The sequence below is a fragment of the Anolis carolinensis genome, unplaced genomic scaffold, assembly GCF_035594765.1.
Source record: "Anolis carolinensis isolate JA03-04 unplaced genomic scaffold, rAnoCar3.1.pri scaffold_8, whole genome shotgun sequence".
Classification (NCBI taxonomy): Eukaryota; Metazoa; Chordata; class Lepidosauria; order Squamata; family Dactyloidae; genus Anolis; species Anolis carolinensis.
The window spans coordinates 25,632,716-25,655,177 of NW_026943819.1; the positions used below are offsets into that span (position 1 = coordinate 25,632,716).

A 22,462-nucleotide genomic window follows, 5' to 3' on the forward strand; every position below is an offset into this window, starting at 1 on the left:
TCAAGGAGCTGATATGGAGTGGGATAGTCTGGATCAGCGCCACTGATCATTCTCTCATTTTAAGGCAAATGGATCCTGTCCATCATTTGGACACCATGGAGCTCATTTACCTCTATGCTGACTCATTTGCTCCATGGAAATGGGCCCTGTGGCTGATGTCCTCCACTTTTCCAAGGCCAGTTTTAGCTGCTGCATGCCTGTCCAACAAAGTGATTTCTTGGCTAGGGAAAGGGGGACATGGTAGAGCATCCAACTGTGTTTCCAGAACTAGAAGCACAGCACCAAAGGCAATGTTATTGTTGTGTGTCCATGGACAGGAACACAGCTGGATGCTTCTTCTGAACCTCCTTCTCCTCCACTATCCAGTAAATAGCCTTGGGTACCACTTTGAGAGAAAGGCACCATACAAATGCAATAAATAAATAACATGGGAAACAGAAGTAGCTAAAAAGTCAGTTGGGTTGGTGAGGGAAAGACATGCTTTAGGTCTACCTGATGGAAGGGGACCTTTGCCTGATCCAGGATCTGTTGATGACTAGAAGCCCCATTTCAGATTCAAGCTGGCAACCTTATATCCCCTAATAGTTTAAAAACGAAAGGAAACAAATAAAAAGTATGCAACTTTGACCGAGAAGAAAAAGATATATTTCATATGGACCTGGTGAAATATTGGTGAAAGGCCTTTCTCGCTCTCTGTCAAAAAAAAAATCATGTGTGCTTAGCAAAAACTCAAGGAAAGGATCTTTGAGTGCATGAGCTCAGACTCTGGGACTCCATATAAGGTTCATTTAGCTCCATCATTTAAACAGCAGTTTGGTTTTTAAAAAAATAGGCACGTGGACTAAAGAAACAAGATATTCTTCTCTTCCTGGTAACATTTCTGCAACAGGGACACTTTTGCGTCAGAGCTAATTTAGAGTCCTAGTTAAAGAACATATTTAATGTTTTATGTGTTTTCATATTTCATTGTTGGACATTTTTGCCTATTAATCATGTTATTTTATCCAGGCCTTTCCCCCGAAGTGGGGACATTTATGGAAATGTATGAAAAGCCTGAATAATAGGGGACATTGTTGAAAAGTGGGGCTCCCATTGTAGGTTGGAGGATTTGCATACTGCGTGTTGGCACAAATGTTGGTAAAGTCACCATTCCCCCAGTCCTCTCTTCCATTCGTTAAAACCTAATTAAAAATATGTAAACTTGATAGAGCTTGCCCAAGGTTCACAATGCATTCCAAAACTATTTTTCATTAGTGCAAAGTTATGCATTGCTTTAAGAAACAGAGAACATGTGCAGAAGTTTTGACTGTGTGATTTGCAATTCCGATATCCTGCTTGGATTGGCTCCGTCTTTCTGTGTCCCTGGAGTGCAATAGATTTAATGCTCTCCTTCTGGCTGCCTCATAATGCAAAAATGCACAAACAAGGGGAGGTCGGCGTGTGGCGTTTGGCGAGGGAGCCTTGTGCTTGCATTGTGCCGGGGTTAGGAAGTTCCTGCATTCAGCTCTGGCACGGATGTTCTTTTCGGCTTGTTTAAACAACGAGTTGAGCTCAGGGTAAAAAGAATGTGAACTGTTTGGGACTGGAGGTTTCTTTAGGCTATGTTGACTGTCAGATATATATACACAAGCCGCAGTGGGATGAGAGACCTTATTTCTCCCGGCGATGGTGTATATTTCACCTGATGACCATTTATAGTAAATGTTTCTAATGAGTGCTGGTAAGCTTGCACTTTGACCAATGGAGCGGAGGGATAGGAGCTGCCCATGATTGCGACACATTGGACAGGATCCTCATTTCTTGAAGGATTATGTGCAGCCCAGAGTGTGAGCGGGGCTCCTCCTTTTGCTGCTTCCACTTCTGAATGAGCCATAGAGCCTAATAGTCCCTGACAGCGATGGCTTAGTTCATGATGTAACCTGCCCCCGAATCCAAGAGGCCAAGATCAGGACATTCCCTGCCACTGGCAGAGCAATCCAAAGAAGGTCAGCTCAGTCTAAAGTTTAGAGAAGTGAACCTGGCAACTGTGTAGATAAACAGATCAATAGACCGACAGTCAGACAGACACAGGTTGAGTATCCTTAATCCAAAATGCTTGGAATCAGACGTGTTTTGGATTGTGCGTTTTCAAATATACGCATTAGGAGATATCTTGGAGATGGGACCCAAGTGTAAACATGAAATTTATTGAAGTTTCATGTAAAGCATATACTGTACACTTGGCCTGAAAGTGATTTTATACACCACATTTTTACCCATTTAGAGTATGACCCCGGTGGTGCAGTATGTTAGGTCGCAGGTTTGAATCCGGGGAGCGGAATGAGCGCCCGCTGTTAGCTCCAGCTTCTGCCAACCTAGCAGTTCGAAAACATGCAAATATGAGTAGATCAACAGATACCGCTCTGGTAACAGCACTCCATGCAGTCATGCCAATGGCCGCATGACCTTGGAGGTGTCTACGGACAACGCCGGCTCTTCGGCTTAGAAATGGAGATGACAACCAACCCCCAGAGTCGGACATAACTAGACTTAACGTCAGGGAAAATCTTTACCTTTACCTAGAGTATGACACTTTGTATCTCTCAGAAGGTGTCACTATCTCAGCCGCATTGTATTTCGGAGCATTTTGGATTTCTGGATAAGGGATATTCAACAACAACAACAACAACAACAACAACAACCTTTATTTATATACCGCTCTATCTCCCATAGGGACTCAGAGCGGTTTACACATGGTAAACATTCAATACCAACATACATCATTCAAGATACAACAATCCAGTAGTAATAACAACAACTTAACCATAACAAAAATTTTAAAAACAATGTAAACCTTTGATATAAAAAGCAAATTACAGATTGCTCCATTAGGTGATTCTACAACCAATGGGTATTCAGCCTGAATTTGGCGCTTAGAAGTACTGTACATACTTCCAGATCCATATCTATAGATTACTTTGGATACACTATGATAACGGAGAACTGTTAGGCAATTGCATATTCCCCAAAAAACATTTCCTTCCTCACTTTGTAAAGTTATCGAGTGGAATTTATTGCCACCAAAACAACACTGCTGATATTAGCAACCCAAAAGCGGTGACATTAAAAATAATTGACATTAAGATGGCTATGACATTAAAACTAATTATGTTTCATAGACCTTTGGGATGAAATCTAAAAGGCTCCAGGGTTCAAGCACCATTATGTCTCAACTTTCAGTTTTTCCCTTACTTCTTCCCTATGATGCTATATTTTTCCCTCCTGAGTCATTTCCTTTCTTTCCTGACCCAATAATAATACTAGAAGTTTGAATGAATGTGTGTTATGTTATATGAAGAACAGTAAATGGTGATAAAAGAAGCTAAATGTTTAAAATGAGAGAAGAAGAGCCAAACTTCTTGTCATCATGACAAATATCTGGGCAATATTTTCTGGTTTTACTGATTAATGTCTATTGCTGAACGGATCGTATTAGCCTTTGTATGAAATAAAATACTGAAGATTTGTGTACCTTTTTAGAGTTTTAATTTGAATACGTACACAGCTTCCATTCGCAAATATAGAAAGGTCTTCCAATCTTAGTCTCACCAATCACCACTCATATTTCTAAACTCTGTGTCTCATAATATTGTATCAATAACATAGAGCCATCATGGTGTAGTGGTTGGAGCATGAGATCAAGGGTGCATCTACAGTATAGGATTAATGCAGTTTGATGCCACTTTAACTGCCATGGCTCAATATTATGGAATCCTGGGAACTCTAGTTCTACAAGATCTTGAACTTTCTCTGCCAAAGAGTGCTAGTGCTTCACCAAACTTCAAATCTTAGGATTTCATAATATTGAGCCACGGCAGTTAAAGTAGCATCAAACTGCATTAATTCTAAAATGTAGATTCACCCTATGACTTTGGAGACCATGGTTCCATTCTATATTTAGCCACGGAAACCTATTGGAAGAGTCACATACTCTCAGCCCCAGAAAACCCTGTGATAGGGGTCACCATACATCAGAAATGACTTGGAGACATACAACAACAAACCAACACATGATAACAAAATGAAGGATTTTTCAAAGATCCCTTATTACTATATTCCCTTCATACACTGGTTTGTGCTCAAATATTAATTTCTGGTCCAAACAATTATATGCCTTTAAATAACTGTCTAATAGGAAGTCCAACAGATGCAACTTAGATCTGCCATTGACTTCCTTAAAGTCAATGTTTCATAGCAGTTATCATCTTGCTCTCATGATCAAAAACTGAAATAACTATATCTTCCTTTAAAAGATTGCTTAGGTGAGTGAAATCTGCCCTCGTTGTGAATTTACTTTGATAAGTATCCAGCAACCATAATGCAAGAGTTGCATTGAGAAGTGTATACACAATTCTTTTAGGGTTTTGGTTCCCTGGGGGAAAAATGTAAATTTGGATCCAGGAAATGATGCATCTGGCAAAACTCTGCAGCCACCTCCACACATCTGAGGCACTTCAGCTTGCTAGGCAGTTTGAATGCCACAAGAAGAAAACAGAAGAAGAAAAGCATCTTCTTCTTCTTCCATCACAGGATGGGTGAACTTTAAATCTGCCAACACAACTGTGTTTTGCAATCTTTATGTTTTTCTTGTCTGAGCACTATATTTCGAAGGCAATCGGAACCCGCACTATAGTTTTTCATAACTAAACAGAAATGCAGCCTAAGATACAGATGACTGGGCTTACACAAGACCCAAGTCCAACATAAGCCACACTGAACTGGTCCCTAGAGAAGTGTTGCTCAGACAGAAATTCTTGCAAGAACAGTTTGCAGGATGAATTTGTTCAGGACAAGGAGAGCAGAAGCTGCTTCAACTGGAAGCTACCCAATATCATCTATGGTTTGGTTTGGATTAAAAACCTGGGAATGTGTGTAAACCCCATTGGGTCATGTCAGCCCAACCTAAGAAGGCATTGAAAAATGAGAATGCATTTATTTCAGGATTTTTATGATGCTATTCAGAACAAAGGCTTTCTCAAAGTGATTCGCAATCTATACATGCATACACACACACACACATATGTCAAAGTATGATATGTGTCTATGTGTGCATGCTTGTCTGTTTGCACCTCAAAAGCTGTTGTTAGGTGAAGTGGCCCTCTGCAATGTCACTGGATTGGCTGTTACTAGGTGAAGTATGCGATGTCACTGGATTGGGTGTTGTAGGTGAAGTGGCCCTCTATGTCTGTGGATTGGGTGTTACTAGGTCAAGTGTTCCCTGCGATGTCATTGGATTGGGTGTTGCTAGGTGAAGTGGCCCATGCAATGTCACTGGATTGGCTGTAACTAGGGAAGTGGCCCATGCAATGTTACTGGATTGGGTGTTACTAGGTGAAGTGGCCCCCTGTGATTTCACTGGATTGGGTGTTACTAGGTGAAGTGGCCCCTGCGATGTCACTGGATTGGGTGTTACTAGGTGAAGTGGTCCCTACAATGATACTGGATTGGCTGTTACTAGGTGAAGTGACCCCTGCAATGTCACTGGATTGGGTGTTACTAGGTGAAGTGGCCCCTTGTGATGTCTGTGGATTGGGTGTTACGAGGTGAAGTGGATCCCTGCAAAGTTACTGGATTGGCAGTTACTGGGTGGAGTGGCCATCTGTGGTGTCTCTGGATTGGCTGTTGCTGGGTGGAGCGGCCCTCTGCAATGTCACTGGACTGGCTGTTGCTAGGTGAAGTGGCCCTCAGTGATATCACTGAGTGACATATATATGAAGGGAGGGGAGCAAGGAAGAAAGGAAAGAGCAACAAAGAGCCTGTCCATTGTTTGCCAGAAGCACTGATATAGTTTCACCACATTTTAAATGTAAAACTTTGGAGGCGATGAAGAACAAGGCTTGCAGTCCCATCATGGAAAGCATCCCAGGCCTATGATAATGGAATGGTTGCAGTACTATACAGTAGGCATTACAAGCCATCTACTATCAGAAATGCAAATTATCTCTCTTATTTACTGCCTTGGAATTTTGCGTTCAAGTTCAAAGATGAAAGTGTTTTCACTCTTGCCTTGACCCAAACATGAAATGCCACCATAGGATTTATATAACCAGATCCCATTAAGCAATAAAGCCCATCTGGAGTGGGGCATCGCCAAGAAGCAAAAATCCCATGGTTAATATAGTCGGGATTCTTTCCTGATTTTTCATTTCAAAATACCTTTATGCAACCTTCGCCTGCTACCTTTTCATCTTCCCCACAGTAGAAGAGAGAACTATTGTTCCCCGAGGCATCAGAGAGTCACTGCTTTGTACAATATGAAAAGATGAAGAGTTTCCATTGAGGCAAAGTCACTCGAGTTAATTCAAATTTTTCCACTCGAGTTTGAAAAATACATCAAAGGGCATTGTCTCAAAAAATACTTGCTTTTTCATAATAAAATTCCAGGAGAATTTCAGCAAGCTTTGCATATCAAATGCCAGCTTTTCCACATTTTAGTTGATGAAGTCGGTTTGCCAAATTTAAATGCAGGATGCCTGCAAAAAGAAGCATTTCTTGTTCTTTCCAACCAGTCTAGTTTAACTACACCTGAAGGTAGAAATCAGGCTTTCAGTAACCTTTGGACTTTATCACACCAGCCTGTTGTCCTGCAGCAATAGGAAGATATCGAAACAATCACTTTTATGGGTTGGTGTAAGTTTTTGGGCTGTATGGCCATGTTCCAGAAGCAGTCTCTCCTGATGTTTCGCCCACATCTATGGCAGAGGTTGTGAGGTCTGTTGGAAACTAGGCAAGTGAGGTTTCTATATCTGTAGAAGATCCAGGGTGGGAGAACCAACTCTTGTCTGTTGGAATGTTGTAATTAATCACCTTGATTAGCATTTAATGGCCTTGCAGCTTCAAGGCCTGTCTGATGCCTGCCTGGGGAATCCTTTGTTGGGAGGTGTTAGCTGGCGCTGATGGTTCCCTGTCTGGAATTCCCGTTTTCTAAGTGTTGTTCTTTGTTTACTGTCCTGATTTTAGAGTTGTTTTAAATGCTGGTAGCCGGATTTTGTTAATTTTCATGGTTTCCTCCTTTCTGTTGAAATTGTCCACATGCTTGTAGATTTCAATTGCTTTTATACCCGTCTTTTGCTGTCCCTCTCCTGGGATGCAGGTTGACTCCACTTAAGCTGCCATGGCCGCTATGGAATCCTGGGAGTTGTAGTTTGGTGAGATTGCAGCACTTTTTTGGCAGAGAAGGCTACAGTTCCCTTGATCCCACAGAATTGAGCCATAGCAGTTAAAATGGTGTCAAACTGCATTCATTCTATAACGTAGATGTAACCCATGACTTCTGCTGATATTCAACTGCTCTTTTTTTAATTCAATTCTCTTTTTGTATGCTGGCTCTAAAAAAATACCTGAAAATAGACGTAGGGTGTCAAAAAGCATTCATGGCCGGAAGCAATGGGTTGCTGTGAGTTTTCCGGGCTGTATGACAATGTTCCAGAAGCCTTCTCTCCTGATGTTGCAATCTCTGAGGATGCTTGCCATAGATGTGGGTGAAATGTCAGAAGAGAATGCTTCTGGAACATGGCCATACAGCCCGGAAAGCTCACAGCAACCCAGACATAGGGTGCATCCACACTGTAGAATTAATGCGGTCTGAAACTATCTTAACTACCATTGCTCAATGATTTGGAATCAGTTTGGTGAGGCACCAGCACGATTTAGACTTTGTAAAACTATAGTTCCTATATTCCAATGGCACTGAGGCATGGCAGTTCAAGTAGTGTCAAACTGCATTAATTCTACTGTGTAGATGCACCCTTAAAGGTTTCAAGTTTGAAGGACTACCTAGAACAGAAAAAGATGATGATGATGATGATGACAATGTAGAAGAAAACAACAGCAGCACCCTCCTCTTCCTAGGCCAAGCCATGGACATTCCCTCTGACCTTTATGGAGTTGCTCCTCAATAGCATGGCTGGCCTTTTCACATCTGATTAATGGATCTGCTCTGCCATATCCCACATGCCGCAGCATTTGTTCTGGTTGAGCATGTTGGAAGCATCATGCTCACTCGCCAGAGCTCAATGACATCTCATAGCTCACAGCTGGAGCATCTTTCCGTTCAGGTCACTGATATCACGGCGGCTGCTTCTGCAAAGGTCTCCGCAGCTTCAGCAGACCCAGGGCAACTTTCATTCTCAAACTGGGACAAGTGCCCAACGAAGGCTGGTTGATTCCTCAGCGCAAAGGTCAGAGGGATGCTCTCTGGGCACATGCGCTTTCCCGTTCGGGGCTTCCCTCAAAAACATCCTCAGGCTCCATAGCCTTTGCTGGGGACTAAAACATCAAAAGGAAAGAAGTGTGTGTATGCATGCATGATGGGAAGGGAAACAGAGATAGAAATATAGGATAAGGGGGGGGGGGGGGGGGAAAGACAATGGAAATGGGAAGAGTCATAAGTGGGAAAATCACCCTGAGAATCCCACATAACTTTTTTAATGCTAGGAGTTAGTTTTTGCATATTTAGCTGTTCCTGAAATTAGCATGCTCATGGGAATTTAATATAAAGAGTAAAAAAAGTATTATTCAACTTTGTGACTATATGATGCACAATAAATGCTGGAAACCTCACATTCTTGAATTTATAAACAACATGGAGGAAGGACTATTTATGTCGCTCATATTTTTTGCCTAAAGGAAAGCATGTAGTTTCAGCATAGGTGGGATTATGAAAAGTGACATGGAACTCATGTATCAGGCATTCGCTTTTGTTTCGTATTAGAAATGCCTGTAATGGATAAGTGAGATGTCATACCGCGTTATGTACAATTATTGGAACATAACTGAGCATTTCACTAGGATGGCTTCTAAAGGAATGGCGTGTCTGTTTAAGAAGTAAATTAGATTTCATTAATTGTGATGGAAGGCACTGATGGGCATGTATGTCCCTTCAAGTTGTCCGTTATCTTATGACAACTTTGTACATTTTATAGGGTTTTCTTAGGCCAGGAATACTCAAAGGTAGTTTTCCCTGCTCCTTCCTCTGAAATATAACTCATAGAGCTCGGTATTTGATGACAATATCCCACCAAAGTTTTAATCAGTGTTGGCCCTGCTTAGCTTCCAAGATCAGACATGATTTCTACATCCCAGGCAAAATGTGAATTATGCGTATAGCTTGCAAACTGGGAACTGCCTTGCATAGCGAGTGCTAACACATTTACTATTGCGTTCCTTGGTGGGGTTTCTTCATCGCTTTCATCCAGCTGTCTTGTCTGACATAATACACCAGCATGTAGAGACCTGCTCATAAACACTAATGGTGAATGTTTAATCAAAACATGCCCCATTGACTGAAGGAAGATATGGATGCACTCTAACTGGAGAAAACCCTTATTTCTTCCTATATGATTCCAATTTAGGAACAGCTGCTTCCCTGTGGTGTGAACCACCTCCTACCTCCCTTCTTTCCAAACCAATAAGCAACAACAGCAGAGGTTCTTGTGTGGCTAAATAGCTGCTAGATGAGTGGTTCTCAACCTTGGGTCCCCAGATGTTTTTGGCCTACAGCTCCCAGAAACCCCAGCCAGATTACCAGCTGTTAGGATTTTTGGGAGTTGAAGGCCAGAAACATCTATGGACCCCAGATTGAGAACCACTGTGCTAGATGGTGGGAGGATTTGAACCTACATGTGAAGAGTTACATCAAGGTGGTCTCTCAGCCTATGTGAATTATTAAAATTGGAAAATTCAACTCAAACCTACTTGATAAAAGTTTGCTTTTTGTGACCAGGTTGCCAGAATCTCTCTATTGTTGTGCACCTTCAAATCATTTCTGAATTATATTGATCCTTTAGGCTACCCGATTAAAAGGCTGAGAGAGTTTGACTTGTCCAAGATCGCCTGTTGGGTTTATATGCCTAAGAGATATTCAAACTCTGACCTCAGGAGTCATAGTCCAATACTCAAACCACTATGCCACACTAACTCTCCTCACCAACAATACATAACATGCACAGAAAAAAATAAAGTTTCCACCATACTGCAATTGCTGTTACTATCATTTTCCCCAACATTGTGATTTCATCAAAATTGGCTAGTTTCATCACATAATGCTCCACCCAAACCTGAATTATAATTGCTGTTCTGCAATGTTTTCTTCTTATCTCTTTCTGGCAAAACGTCAAAATAAAAATATGATCCCTCTATGTCATATTTCTATGGCACATCATACTCTCAACACTGGTCTCCAACAGTAATTTCAGTATTAAAATCCACTCATACTTATGTCTATGTTTCCGTATATTTTCTGTGCTTTTATTTGTGTTGGGAAGAGATAGAGAAAATAATGGTCGAATAGACACCTACACACCAGCTTGCAGACACCAATATTTCAAGGAGTGAGAATGTATGCATAGTGCTTATCACATTGCTTTTTCCTTCTTGTTCTTCTTCTAATTAAGGGTTGCTTTAAAAAGTCCTTTTCTTTTGCTTTTTCAATTTGACTTAATTCATCCCGATTGCTTGACTACTCAGATTCCAAATGCCTCGCATCATAGTTTGAAGGGGCGGAAAAACATACTTCCATTTTATCCTTCTGCAAGAGAGGCTTTGGAAACCTTAGTCCCAACCACATATGATTCAAATTAGACAGGACTCTGGGCCGCTCCATTTCTATGGATGGGCTTTGCCGACCTCTTTGTTTTGAGCACAGCTTGGCGGGTCTCATGGGGGCCTGATGGCAATAAAACATGCTTTGGCCCAGACGCTTCGCCTCTCCACTGAATTCCTGAAATCACAGGGCAGCCTAGGAGAGTGGGCTCCAGGCATCATGCAAGCGGGAAGGGGTCCCAGCCATTGTGAGCCTTCCTGCTCTCGGGAGATGGTGACCTATAGCCTTTCTCCCCGTTGCTAGCCAAGTAATACAAACAGCAGATGTCCCAGCATGCACATAATCTGGACGCAGCCAGCGCAGAACTGATGAAGTATTCTCACACAATGTTCAGCCAATATCCAGCCTAAGCATACATAAAAAACCACAACAGCAACACTTTTTAAACATTTCTCAGTTTATGGAGTTTTTCAAGATAGGCATTTTATCCCTGTCCCAGCTACTTCTACTCGTGAAACTTTTACTATGCATGGTAACATGTCCATCATATTACAATGTGTAAGCCTTTCTGCCAACAATATCACTCTTGTACAACAGAATCAAGTATATAAACTTACTTTAGGGTGTATGCATGAAATATAAATTAATCTTGTGTTTAGCTTTTGGTCCTATCTCCAAGATATCTCATTATTATTCTGAAATCTCAATAAAATCTGAAATCCAAAACAGTTCTGGATCCAGACATTTTGGATATGGAATACTTGAGCCGCATTCTTATAGAAATGGAGAACCAAAAACTGTAGAAATCTGCCTCTTTCTAATGCAAATCCAAATGAATTAACTGCTTTTAAGCATATGAATATTTCAAAATAGGATTTGACTAATTATTTCATTAATCTTTTCCCCCTCTCTATTCTCCTGGCTTATATAAAAATATGATCCATATTTTATAAAACGCAATCAAAATAAGCAATCAGAAGGGTGTCATCGTATCTTTTCTCATTAAAAAGGGACTAAATGTCCAGCTGTCAATGGCTGGATTGACATTAGTATATTATGCAGTTTGAATATGCAGTTAAACTGCATTATATGGGACTATGTTGACCATATAATGCAGATTCAAATTGCATTATATGGCAGTGTTGTTCCAGTCTATATTTTGCTTTGTCTATGCGCCTTTTCCTGAATCTGTTTCTCACTTAAGTATCTGGGTCCCTCTAGCGGTCCGCTCTGGAAGAATCATGCAAAAGTTTGCATCAGTTGTGTGCAAAAGTTTACATTAGTTGCATATGTGTTGATTAACAATTACAAGCATGTAATGGTACGTTTACCATCTTTTTTTCCTTTGGAGATTAGTAGCAAATCAAGCCACAACAGTGAACATTTAGCATCAAGCTGCATTGGAAATATAACTGATAATCCATGTGACAATTAAAGTGGTGTACAACTGCATTAATTCCAGAGTGTAGATAGATGCACCTTTGTCTCTGTCTGGATGCTAATAAACAATGAATTGGAAGGGCTTTCCATCAGATAGCAAATCAACATCTTGAGATAATCCCATTGTTTAGACAGATTCCAAAACCATTCAGAACCAAAAGGTGGAAGGCAAAAAACACCCAGGTGCAGAAGATAAAGATATAACAATCTGCCAAGAAGCACTGAAAAACTTAAGCAGATTGTGTAATAGAAGGGTGGAGGATAGGACATTTCACGGCACAAAACCAAGATGCTTTCAACTGACAATGTAAAACGAGAATGTCAAGCAATGCAGCGATTAGGTTCCTAAACCTGTTTTGCTCTTTCCCTTTCAGCATCCTGTTCAGCTTGGGTGTCACAGGCACAAACTGAATTTAAAAGAGTGGCTGAAGCCAACGTGACGCTGCCCTGCCATCACCGGCTGCATCTCCTGGGGACCACAAGCCTTGACATCGAATGGCTGCTGAAGGATTCAGAGGCCGAACCCAAAGTGGTACTTACACTCCCAACCATTATCCCTCCAAATAAAAGAGCAATGCAAGAATAAAAGATGCTCCTCTCACCTTGTACAAAAGAAAATGCAGAAGAAATTGTAGCCTTACAATCATAGGAGTCAATTTGTTATGGAAACCTCATAAACAGTACTACGTTTGGGCAATTCTAGGGAAGGAAAATCATGTACGGTAACTGTGATTCCAGGTTCAGCGTCTAAATCTGGAATTCAGAAATATTCCAAAATTGTCCATGTGAATGGCTGGGATCGTGATACCTTAACGCTCTGAGGGATCACAAAATTTGTTTCATACACAACATTAATTTTAAAAGAATATATAAAATTAACTTCATGTTAATGCATAAGGTGTATATGAAACAAATGAGTTTCATGTTCTGATTTTGGTTCCAAAATTTCCAAAAGATCTCAATATGGACATTTATGCAAATACAGTTGTTCCAAAATCTCAGGGAAAAATTAGATTGTTACAGTCTGCGTTCTACTGATCCTAAAAATTCCACCTTCTTACAATTAAGCTCAAGTACATATACTTTTACTTAGATAACCACAATCTGAAAATGTGAGATCTACATTAACTTAGATCACCTTTATGCAAGGTCTGACTGACAGGAATGTTTATGTAGTTCAGTTGATAACATTAAAACTGAACCACTGTAAATATATTTCTGCAAAAAAAAGCATTGCATTGCAACTCATTAACTATTCATTATAATTTGTGTGAAGTATGAAAAAATATAGAATTATTATCTCATTAAAGCTTAGCATCTCCTGCTTGGAAGCTGTGGCCAGTTGGCATTTCAGCCAAGCTAGACATGACAAAAGTAAAGAGAAGTTAGCTAATCTATAACTGTTTGTTGCCTTTTTAGGTGATCACTTACGCAGGAGGCAACATCTACAATGACCTGATCGAAGAGCAAAAAGGCCGTGTTTCTTTTGCTTCCAATTTTCAGAATGGAGATGCTTCTTTGGACATTTCCCTCTTGCAGCCGAGCGACGCTGGGCAATATACCTGCAAAGTTAAAAATGCCGGACAGTATGAGTGGAGCCATATAACTCTGAAGGTTCTGGGTAATGCTTCTATACAGATTGCATGTACAAAATTATTTTGTTTTGTGATTACACTAAAACAATCTTATCCACAGATTCAAGATCCATGGTTTCACTTCCTCTTGCTCCAAAAACTATCTCCCCAAAGTGTTTGCATGTATATCTAGGTCCTCTAGCACCATTATATGGCAAGCTTTCAGCCAAGTATAGTCAAAGCATAGCGTTCAGTATTATCCACAGTTTTGGGGTATCTACGGAGTGTCTTGGATATGGAGGTTATACTATATTGCTAAAAATCTTATCTCATTTTCCTTCCTCCCCAGAAAAACCTTCCAAACCAAAATGCTGGAAAGAAGGAGATATGTCCGAAGGAAAAGAAATTGCTTTACAGTGCAATGCGGTCTCTGGGACAATGCCTATAATGTACATGTGGCAACGTATCGATGAGGAAGGGAAAACTGGGTCTTTGCCACCCATGGCCCATATCAGTAAGTCATTATTGTGTCAACCTTCAGCAAAGCTTCTTCTATAGGACTTTGCGGCTGGATCTACATTGCCATATAATGCAGTTGGAACAGTATATGTTCAGTGTAGACCCATATAATGCCATATAATGCAGTTCCAAACTTGATCCAGCCTGACTAAACCTGGCACATATTTAAAGTGAGGAATGCAGGCAAACTTGCCAGCTGTTTTGCTTAATGTATGTGCATGCTTACATTCAATATCAAGTTATAATCTCAAATTGCAAAACTATGACAAAGAACATCTAGCTTTCCACTTCTTTGAGGTCTGGGCTAGTTTTCAAAAGTAAATACACATTACACAAAATAATTATCATAATACTCTATTTTTTTACAATCTCTCAACTAGCATGGGTTAATGGTTTGGGCACTGAATGATGACTCTGGAAACCAGGGCTTAAATCAGTGTTCAGCTATTGAACCTACTGGGTGACCCTGGGTCATACTCTCTCAGTCTCAGAGGAAGGCAAGGGCAAATGCTCTTTGCACAGATCTTGCGAAGAAATTCCTATGGCCTTAGGATCTTCATAGCTCAGAAATGACTTGAAAGCATATAACAATAAAGTAGTAGCCACTTTGCATTAGCAAATGATATACCTTGATTAGATCTTGTTATGCTGCCTAATTCATTGACACTTCTCTTTTGATTTTCCAGACCTTTCCAATCCTGCGCAAATTTTCATGAAAAACCTCACTTGGGTTGCCACAGGCTTATACCAATGCACTGCCTCCAATGAAGCAGGACAGGAGAACTGTGTGGTAGAGGTGACGGTGCAGTGTAAGTATACAAGCCATGTTTTTTTTTTTAAAAAAAAAAAATTAAATTGGGAAGAGATCTAAATGGCACTCAAAAGACATGATACATGAATCTTACAGAATTTTAGAATAGCTAGATGTGTAGTTTTGCAGGACTTCAGAGGAACGGGACATATGACTTGAACTGTCACCTTGGCCTTTTCTTATTTTTCTCTAAATATTAGCTTTGACCCAACAAATCAAAGACTGTAGTGCATTAATGTATCCATCTCTCCCTCTCCTTTATCAATTAACCCTGGCTATAATTACCAGCAATGCATGGTGACTTAAATGTTGGCAAGCAATGTTTAAACAAAAGAATAAGAACTTCTGCACAACAAGCTCTGCTACATGAAATTTACATCATTGATAGGTAATATTTTTATTCTCTCACAAATATAATACAATATGTCTTTGTGCATTAACAGATGCACAAAATTTTGGAATAATTGCCGGAGCAGTCTGTGGAGTCATGGGAGGACTGGCTCTGATTTTCCTGGTTGTTTGGCTAACCATCAAGAGAAAAGAGAAAAGGAAATATGAAGAAGAAGAAGCTCCAAATGAAATCAGGTAATTTACTTCCTGGTTGTTACAACAAAGGATGGTTGGAAAGAGAAACAACTGAAGTGGAATATATCCATCCAGTCCATCAACAGTGGATTGAATAGAGGCAATACTTTCCTGGCAAATATATATCGTAAGACCCCTGTAATTGCAGATCTCATATCTGTGGAAATGATCTCTCTAGAACTTTGCTGGGTCCTCCAGATGATTCCATGCCATTCTTCCCTTGGATGCTACCATTGAATTATGTTGGGTGGTCTAGCAAAGTGCTAGAGATGATACCTCCTTAAGGGTCTCTAGACCATCCAATGCAACCCTATGGTATGCTGGGACCAGAAGTCAGGAGATTTAAGAGCGTTTGTTCATGGTTCCAGGAAACTGTGGTCTGGTTAAGAACATATCTTGCATTGATACAGGAATTTTACTACATAGCACTGGTGTCACCCAGATTCAAGAGATTGCTTTATCTCTTTTCTGATTCCCAACCAGCATTAAACTGCATTCCAGTCATTCTCTAGTTATCTACCCACCCTGGCCTTAGGCAACACCTTTCCTGCCTTTGTCTCTCAATGGTCATCCTTAATGATGCCCATAAGTTTTGTATTTCTATGGCTATTCATACCGGCTGCTCATAAAAGTCTGTCCTGGGGGCTAAATCACCACCCCATATATCTGAAGACGTAAGATGAAGTCTAAGAAAGCTTGCAGTACTCTATTAGATTCAAAGGTGCTACAAGATTGCATAACGGTAGTTGCCAAACATTCATGCTTTCACACAACAAGAAATGTAGCAACTGGATCAAAAGACAACTCATAACACATTTTCTAGAAACAAATACTAAGTGACCAGTTGGGAAGAGCTACATACGAGGACAGTGGAGGGAAGTGTAAACAAGTTAGAGCAAGTTAACCCAAGAATGCTTGTTATGGGTAAACTAGAAATGTTTATATTCTGAACCTAACTTTCTGTACAAACATGCATTCCTTTGAATCATTAACTTGTCTTTTGTCCAGTTGTAGGTTGAAAAATAATATTTTGGTAGATCCAGTGTGGTAGGGTGGATTGAACATTGGGCTACAATTCTTGAGATCGTAGTTTGATTCCGCACTCAGCCGTGGAAATCCATAGAATGACCTTGGGCAAGTCACACTCCTTTAGCCCCAGAAGAAAGCAAGAACAAACCTCCTTTGAATACGTCTTGCCAAGCTTTGTCTTATGGTTGCCATGAGCAGAAAATGTCTTGAAGGCATACAACAAGCACAAAGATAGAATCAGAACGAAATATTACAATGAACCCTCTTTGCGCTCTCCCCAGGCACAGTTGCTGTTCTTTGATATACAACCAGGATATTTTTCTCAGTTCTTTTTATTTGCTATCCACTTATGGAACCTCAATTGATGAGAGGCCTCCAAGATCCAGTGTCATAAACTGCCCAGCAAGTAGTTTACACCCACGTTTTAGTTTGAAGTTTTATCTGTCTACACTCCTAGGTGATAGGACATGTATAAGTAACTTACAAGACCTGCTTTCTCTCTCTTTTCTGACACATCAGCCTTCAATAGGCGTTTCCTGTACTTTCTTTATGATTCACTCCCTTGGGGGAAACAAACCCTGGGTGGTTTCTTTCCTTCTGGATAGCCTGACCTCTTTTTACATCAATTGCTTTAAGAATCCAATCATGTAGTTGATTTCTACACCTTTATCACCCTGAGAAAGATCCCATCTTCCCTACCGGCTGTTAGGAATTGTGGGAGTTGAAGTCCAAAACATCTGGAGGACTGAAGTTTGCCCATGCCTGAGCTAAACTGTTTGTTATTGTTTTTCTTAATCCTGAGTTCTTCCCATGTGCCTCTCATCTGCATATTTTTCCTGTGCTTTCTCTTTCTACTTCTCTTTTGTCATGTTCTGTTCAGTTTCAACACCTTTCAATTTAGTGAGCGTACATGTATTGTCATTTATTTATATAGCACCATCAATGTTCATAGCATTTACAATAAGGCAACAACAAAACAACAGCCATATAACAAATTATATCAGCATTTAGCACATAATTCATATTGATTTGCACAACTAAAGATGTCATAAAGACTGGCACCCTTCTTTGTCCCAAGAATTTAAATGCCCTCTAAGCACTCGATCCCATCTTAACTTGGAAACTAAGCAGAGATAGTCCTGGCCAGGAGTTGGATGGGAGACTGGCTATGAATACCAGGTGCTGTAGGCTACATCTCAGAGGAAAGAACTAGCAAAACCAGTTTCAAGTATTCCTTGCCTAAGAAAACCATATGAAATTCATGGCGCCACTGTAAGTCGACAGGCAACTTGAAGGCACATTCTTTGTCCCAGCTGTAGGAAATAATACAGGCCTTACAAGTGACTCTATTAAGTCCAGAAGTGTTAGATTCCATGCCAGGATGTGACTTGTTTTCCTGTCCTCCCTTCCCTTAATAGTTTACAAGATTACAACATTAAGAAAAAAGGAAGTCCCAGAAACCATGTCATCTTGAAACCTAAAAAAACCCCTCTAAATAGTCTTTTAGTGAAGAACTATCAAACTGTTAACTGTGGCCTAAAACCATCATAATGTATTGAATTAAATAAAATCTTAAGAGTATTTCTCCCTGATCCTAAACCGACTACAGATAACCATGTGTAAGATTCTTTATAGAATTATATAGTGAAAATCATGGCTAGAATTGGCATGGTGTTTCTTTATACAACTTGTTTTATGGAGGCAGATTTGTCTCGGACTAAAATAGATCCCACTGTTAGGAAACAAAGAGACAAAAAGGACTCCATTGCATCACTCCAGAATGACCAGAAGTACAAGTTAAGAAACTCAGGCAGTGCTTGTCAGTTGTCACTGCAATGTTGAACTTACAAAGATGTATGCCTAATCCTACAAAAAATAAATTACACGTTGCTGATGCTACCTGAGGCATGGACTATTTCTGGTTTTAGGGATGCTCTTTTCACATAATGCTTAAATTACTTGTGTACTTGGTGGTTACAGGAACCAATTTTTATAGCCAGAAACTAATACTCTTTATCTTATTTTTCACTTCTCGTCTAATTCTAGACTCAGCCTTCCTTCCAATGTTTTGAGAAGCCTTTGCACAAAAATAAGGCCAAATAATCTCTTTATATTATGGAAAATCCATGCTCCATCCCAAATACAATGGGTTCTTGGTTCCAAGATGCACACAAACACACACACACACACACACACAAATACAAAAGCCCATGAATACTCAAATCCCTTTATATACAATGATGTGGTAAAATTATGTCACTTAAATGAAATGGCAAAATCAGGATTTTTTTGGATTTTTGGTTAATATTTTCAAGCTGAAGATGATCCAATCCATGGATGTATGATGTGGAAAAAGGAATTACAATCAGCTCTCCACATTTGCAATTTTTGACCTTTGCAGAATTGATTATTCATGAATTTGATTAAAAACATTATCTCTATGAATCTCTAAGTGATCCAACCTGATTCTATGGTCAACTTAATTCAGTCATTATAGAAAGAACGCCTCCCTAGGAATCTCTAGGTCTTCCAGTGCAATTTCATGGCCAACTTTCAATGGAAGTTGACTATAAGAGTGCTCTAAGACCTTGAATATCCCAGAGAGGTTTAAAAAATAGCAAATTCTTATTTCACAGCCTTCCATTTTTATGGAGATCCTGTGCTCCTAAACCCAGAAAATGTGGAGAGCTGATAATAGTGTTCTACACCTGGCAAACCATTCATCAACTTATTAACTATCAAATCCATTCTCTATGACTCCTTTGGTCCTCATTCTTCAACACTTTTAATCTTGCTGCCTCTTTTTGGTTACAGAGAAGACGCTGAGGCCCCCAAAGCTCGCTTAGTTAAGCCGGGGTCTTCCTCTTCTGGATCCAGGAGTTCCCATTCTGGGTCCTCCTCAACCAGGTCAACGGCAAACAGTGCCTCCCGCAGCCAACAGACATTGTCCACCGAGGCCACCCCACACATAACCCCCACGCAACATGGCCACCTGGAGATGGACGGCAGGGAAACAGAGCCCAAGAAACCCAACCCAGCCAATGTGATCAAGGCAGAAGCTACAGTGATGATGGCTCCGGCCCAAAGTCGCGCTTTCCAGACAGTTTGATTGCTCCCCGCCTGTCCAGACTCCGGTGACAGCGCCTACAACTCACACATACCACCAGCATTGTACAGTTAGGTTAGTTCATTGATTTTTTTTCTACACTAAACACACCACACAAGAGCTCTTCTCAAAAGATTTTTTCTGCACAATTTCTACATCAAGGTACAGACGCAGACTTGAAAAACACTGGTTTTAATTTGATTTTTAAAAGTTTTTTGTTTGCTTTGTGATGGAAGAAAAGGGAATTTTGAAGTTGCAGGTTGTAACACGCTGGAGTCTTCGATCTGTTATTTTTTTTAAAAAGGAGACAGATAAAATGTGTAATATTCCAATGGAACCTTAAGAAGGGAATTCTTTTGTATAGCTTTCTACGAATTGTATACAGCTCTTCAGCAGTGCTACCACTTTAGTACTGATAAAGGTTATTCCAGTCTACTTCAAAAGGGAATCGACAGCTACTTTACATGTAGCTTTATGTTGAATTATAAATGCTTTCTCTGACAGCTAACTCTGTCTTCAGGAAAGTCAGTGGCCTAAGTTTTATTTTCCCCTTTACAAGAAAGGAAGTTACGTTTCATCCTCTTGGAAACATCAAGAGTTATTCATTTTTGCAGTTCCCTTAATTCACAGAATGCAGATTCATAACATGGAGAATGTTGAACACAAGATTAATGGATCACGGAAATGCAACCTAAGCTGATTCCATAAGGACTTAGGAAATGAGTTACCTGTTTACCATTGCAATCCATTAACGAAGACAATCTACACAAAACAGAGACTATTCAGGCAAGCTGCATGATATCCACAAAGCAGTGTTTACTTAATTCTTCTCTTGATGTTAGATGCACCAGCCAAAATGTGCTAATCTTTAATGGACTCTACTATTGAAGAAAGCCATAAATGACATTATAGTTCCAGTTTCACAGACACCAAAAAAAGGGGAAAAGGTGGAAGAAATTATTTTCATGACCACAAGGCATTTCTCTCTGAAAGGGAATGTTAAAGGCAATGACTTTGGAAGTCAATGCTATTACAGAAAGGGAACCGTGCAAACTTTGTGAAAAACCAAACATGACTTTGTAAAATATTCTGTTTAAAGGATTTACTGTTATCCTGTATAGAAACTGTTATTTAGTGTTGTTGCATACATCTTCTCTAGTTTATTTCTTGATTGGTAAACTGAAGTTACTTCTCTTCGACCAGCTACTTTTGGTGTAGTTGTGCTCGGATGAGCAAAGCAAAAGGGAAGCAAATATTTATTATAGATTCCTTTGAATCAACATTTTAGTAAGACTGTTTTGTTGTTGTTTTTAAATAAAGAGGCTGCATTACAGCAGCTCAACCAAACACATCCTGAAGCAGTGTCACATTTTTTTACTAGCCATCAAATTAAACCTTACTTTCTTTAAAAAATATATCTTCTCATTAAGGGATTGCTACGCCTTGAAGTGTTCCTGAAAACTGCTTAAGCCCCATTAAATAAATGATTGACTTGTACGTTTTTGGGAACAGAGGGATGCTTTCATTTCATTCAGGCCATTTCATATTCATTTATTTATTGCAATTGCTCCCATCACAATGTTGTTCTTGATGAATGGATTTTATGCAATGAAATAGACATGGCACAGATCTGCTATATGGCAGTAGGACCTCCAAAAGAAAATTTGCATCTGGTGTGAATGTTGCTGTCTTGCAAAAATCTATATCCACACTAACATCTAACTGATTAACTTCCTTGGGTGAGTGTTCAAAGAAAAATTATTCCACTCCAAGGTCCATTTGAGAAAGCCGGACTGGACAACTTTTGCTTAAATGTGTCTGAATTATGACATCCTCCACCAACTGGAGAGAAATTTATGAGAGCCATCATCTCCACCTTTCAATATCTGTCTGAAGCCACTGGATGAGGCCATTGGGGGGACAGAGTGAAGTACCATAGATACAGATGCCAACTCTAGATATTGTTACCTGAATCAGGTGATTCTGTGCAAATGAACCCCTACCCTTGAGGGTACACGTGGATCCATGAAGTTGAGCTGAATCAGGACAAGATGGTGGCTTTGCATTAGGTGTTTGTCACATCTCAGAATTAGGTATGCATGCCTTGTATGGGATTACTTTCTCATGAAATAGTTCAAACTTTTAAATTCATTAATAGAGGCCCAGCTATTCTCAGTGGCAAATGGTGCTTCATAAACCCCATGTTTATTATAATATCTTGTACATAACATGACCCTCGAAGATGAATGGAAAGTTTCACAGTGGAGTAATCAGAACTAGCCGGATGAAGTCATATTACATCAATTTAAAGGAGATGCATGAGCTGCCTATTTTAATCAAAGGCCAATTTCAGTAGTTGGTGTGCACTGTTAGAAGTTCAAAACTGCTTCAGACCCAAAATATTTAGAGGGAAAACACTCCTGATGCCAGAATGCCCATGGCAGAAGACCGTGAAGGAGTTTCTTCTCCATGTATTGCAGGTATATATTATATCAAATGGGACTCTTATAGGTACCTGCAAATAAAGCCACTCTTCTCCTAGAGGTGGGACTGGTGCCAAATTAGTTTGTTTTATTGGAGATGCTGCATGTTACATGTTTTCGCTGCCTTGTTTTAATCATTTGTCATCTGCCTTCAAGTCAGTTCCAACTTATTGCAGCTTTCACGGTGAACCTATCATAGAGTTTTAGAGGGGGGGGGGTGCTTCTGCCTCCTTGAGGCTGAGAGAGTATATCTTGCTCAATGTCACCCAGTAGGTTTCAAAGGCAGAGTTAACTCTCTGATCTCTAAAGCTTACAGAAAACTACCAAGAGCAG

At 40.0% G+C, this 22,462-nt stretch overlaps 1 protein-coding gene across 1 annotated transcript in view; it reads left to right on the top strand.

Annotated features, from left to right (window-relative positions):
* Window positions 1-20,993, top strand: part of clmp (CXADR like membrane protein) — a 43,896-nt gene extending 22,903 nt beyond the window's left edge. Inside the window, exons 2-7 of the mRNA XM_003222795.4 lie at window positions 12,397-12,554; window positions 13,442-13,643; window positions 13,946-14,110; window positions 14,802-14,924; window positions 15,370-15,511; window positions 19,355-20,993. Of these exons, the coding sequence (XP_003222843.2) occupies window positions 12,397-12,554; window positions 13,442-13,643; window positions 13,946-14,110; window positions 14,802-14,924; window positions 15,370-15,511; window positions 19,355-19,649 (1,085 nt within the window). The 3' untranslated portion in view covers window positions 19,650-20,993. The remainder of the gene's footprint in view (window positions 1-12,396; window positions 12,555-13,441; window positions 13,644-13,945; window positions 14,111-14,801; window positions 14,925-15,369; window positions 15,512-19,354) is intronic.
* The last annotated feature ends 1,469 nt before the right edge of the window (window positions 20,994-22,462 follow it).